We start from the raw sequence: 1,421 nt of genomic DNA, 5'->3' as shown, positions 1-1,421 counted from the left end.
GGCTTTATACATAACCAGTAGAATATTATAATCAACCAAATCAAAGAACTTCAATATTTTCAATTTACAAAATAATGAATTTGATGGGTGATGACAATGTTTTCCAGTAATAATTCACACAGTTTTTCTGTAATAAAAAAACAGGATTCATAATTGTCAGACTCGCTTCCCCCAGACCTCAATACAATAAACCATGTTTGGACTTATTATTGCATTATACAACATATACAGTGCTTTATCMWTAAATAACTCCCTTACTTTATACAGAACAGCAATAGATTTAGCCATCTTTGTTCTTAAATAATTTAGTGAGGTCTCCATGTGACTTTACAAATCTCAACCCCATCGACTCTAAATGGAACATCAATAGTTTTCTTTCTATTACTAAATACCATATAATTAGTTTTCTCTAAGTTTAATGACAACTTATTAAGTCTAAACCAAGTTTGTATTTTAACAAATACCGTTTGCATCCTTTCAGCTCCATGCTGGAGGACAAATCTGAGGAGGTGAAGTTGGAGCTTGCCAGGATTGTTGGTCAGCTGAGCTGCATCCAGTCAGAGCTCTCCAAGCTTTGTGACATCACTCAGGACTCCTCCTGTCCTCCCAAAGTCCTCTGCCTCAGCTGCAGCCTCGCAGCAGAGCATGCTGGGAAGACGGCACCGTCTCTCAAGGCCTCTGCTGTTAGACCTTTTCTTCCTTTAGTCGGACCACAGGCTACAAGCAGTGTCAAACTAGGTTCTCTGATTTGATTTGCTCTGACAGTTAGTGTCTGTGTAAGATAAGAAAGTTGTGAACTTTCATAGAATCTTAATCATTTAAATGTTTCCCTGTTCCAGCGTTTCTGGAAGCTCTGCCTCACCTCTGCCAGCATGTGAACCTGATTGGTGGCGACAGTGATTCCAGGGCGGTTCTCTGTGCTCTGATTGGTCTCATGGAGGATCCAGATCCTCTGGTTCGAATACGCTTCAGCCAGTCGGTGCGTTTTCTGCTAACAGAGACCGCTACAAGCTCCRAGCAGGGCACGCTGAATGAGGTGAGAATTTTCACTGGTAAAACTAAAAGAAACAATTCTAACAATACATTTGGAGATTATGTCTTGTTCATGCACTTCATGTTTAATGGAATAAGAAGTGAAGATGATGCTTTTTGATCTTTCAGCTTCTGGTTGCACAACTGAAGGAAGCATTCAGCAAAGCTAAAGTCAGCAGAGACGATGACTTACGCAACACCCTCATTCTTACTACTGGAGAAATTGGCAGGTAGCCATGCGCTTTCTTTTAAAACTATATTTGTTCACAATCCGTGTATGGTTCGTTCTTTGTTTTTTTTTCGTTTCAAAATAAAATTGCAAAAACAAAACAAGCATGTTGTTTTTTGGTTTTTCTGTTTTTAAAACCTAAATGTAAAAATGCAAAATC

At 38.9% G+C, this 1,421-nt stretch overlaps 1 protein-coding gene across 1 annotated transcript in view; it reads left to right on the top strand.

Annotated features, from left to right (window-relative positions):
- The window catches only part of atr (ATR checkpoint kinase), a gene marked incomplete in the record, with an annotated part of 43,912 nt that overhangs the window by 11,223 nt on the left and 31,268 nt on the right, over positions 1–1,421 (top strand). The window contains 3 exon segments of the mRNA XM_014030896.1: positions 482–738; positions 840–1,036; positions 1,162–1,262. Coding sequence (XP_013886350.1) covers positions 482–738; positions 840–1,036; positions 1,162–1,262 — 555 coding nt within the window.

This window comes from Austrofundulus limnaeus, unplaced genomic scaffold (genome assembly GCF_001266775.1).
Source record: "Austrofundulus limnaeus strain Quisiro unplaced genomic scaffold, Austrofundulus_limnaeus-1.0 Scaffold1137, whole genome shotgun sequence".
Classification (NCBI taxonomy): Eukaryota; Metazoa; Chordata; class Actinopteri; order Cyprinodontiformes; family Rivulidae; genus Austrofundulus; species Austrofundulus limnaeus.
Note: the sequence above shows the minus strand (reverse complement) of the source record. Positions and strands in the feature narration are given on the sequence as shown.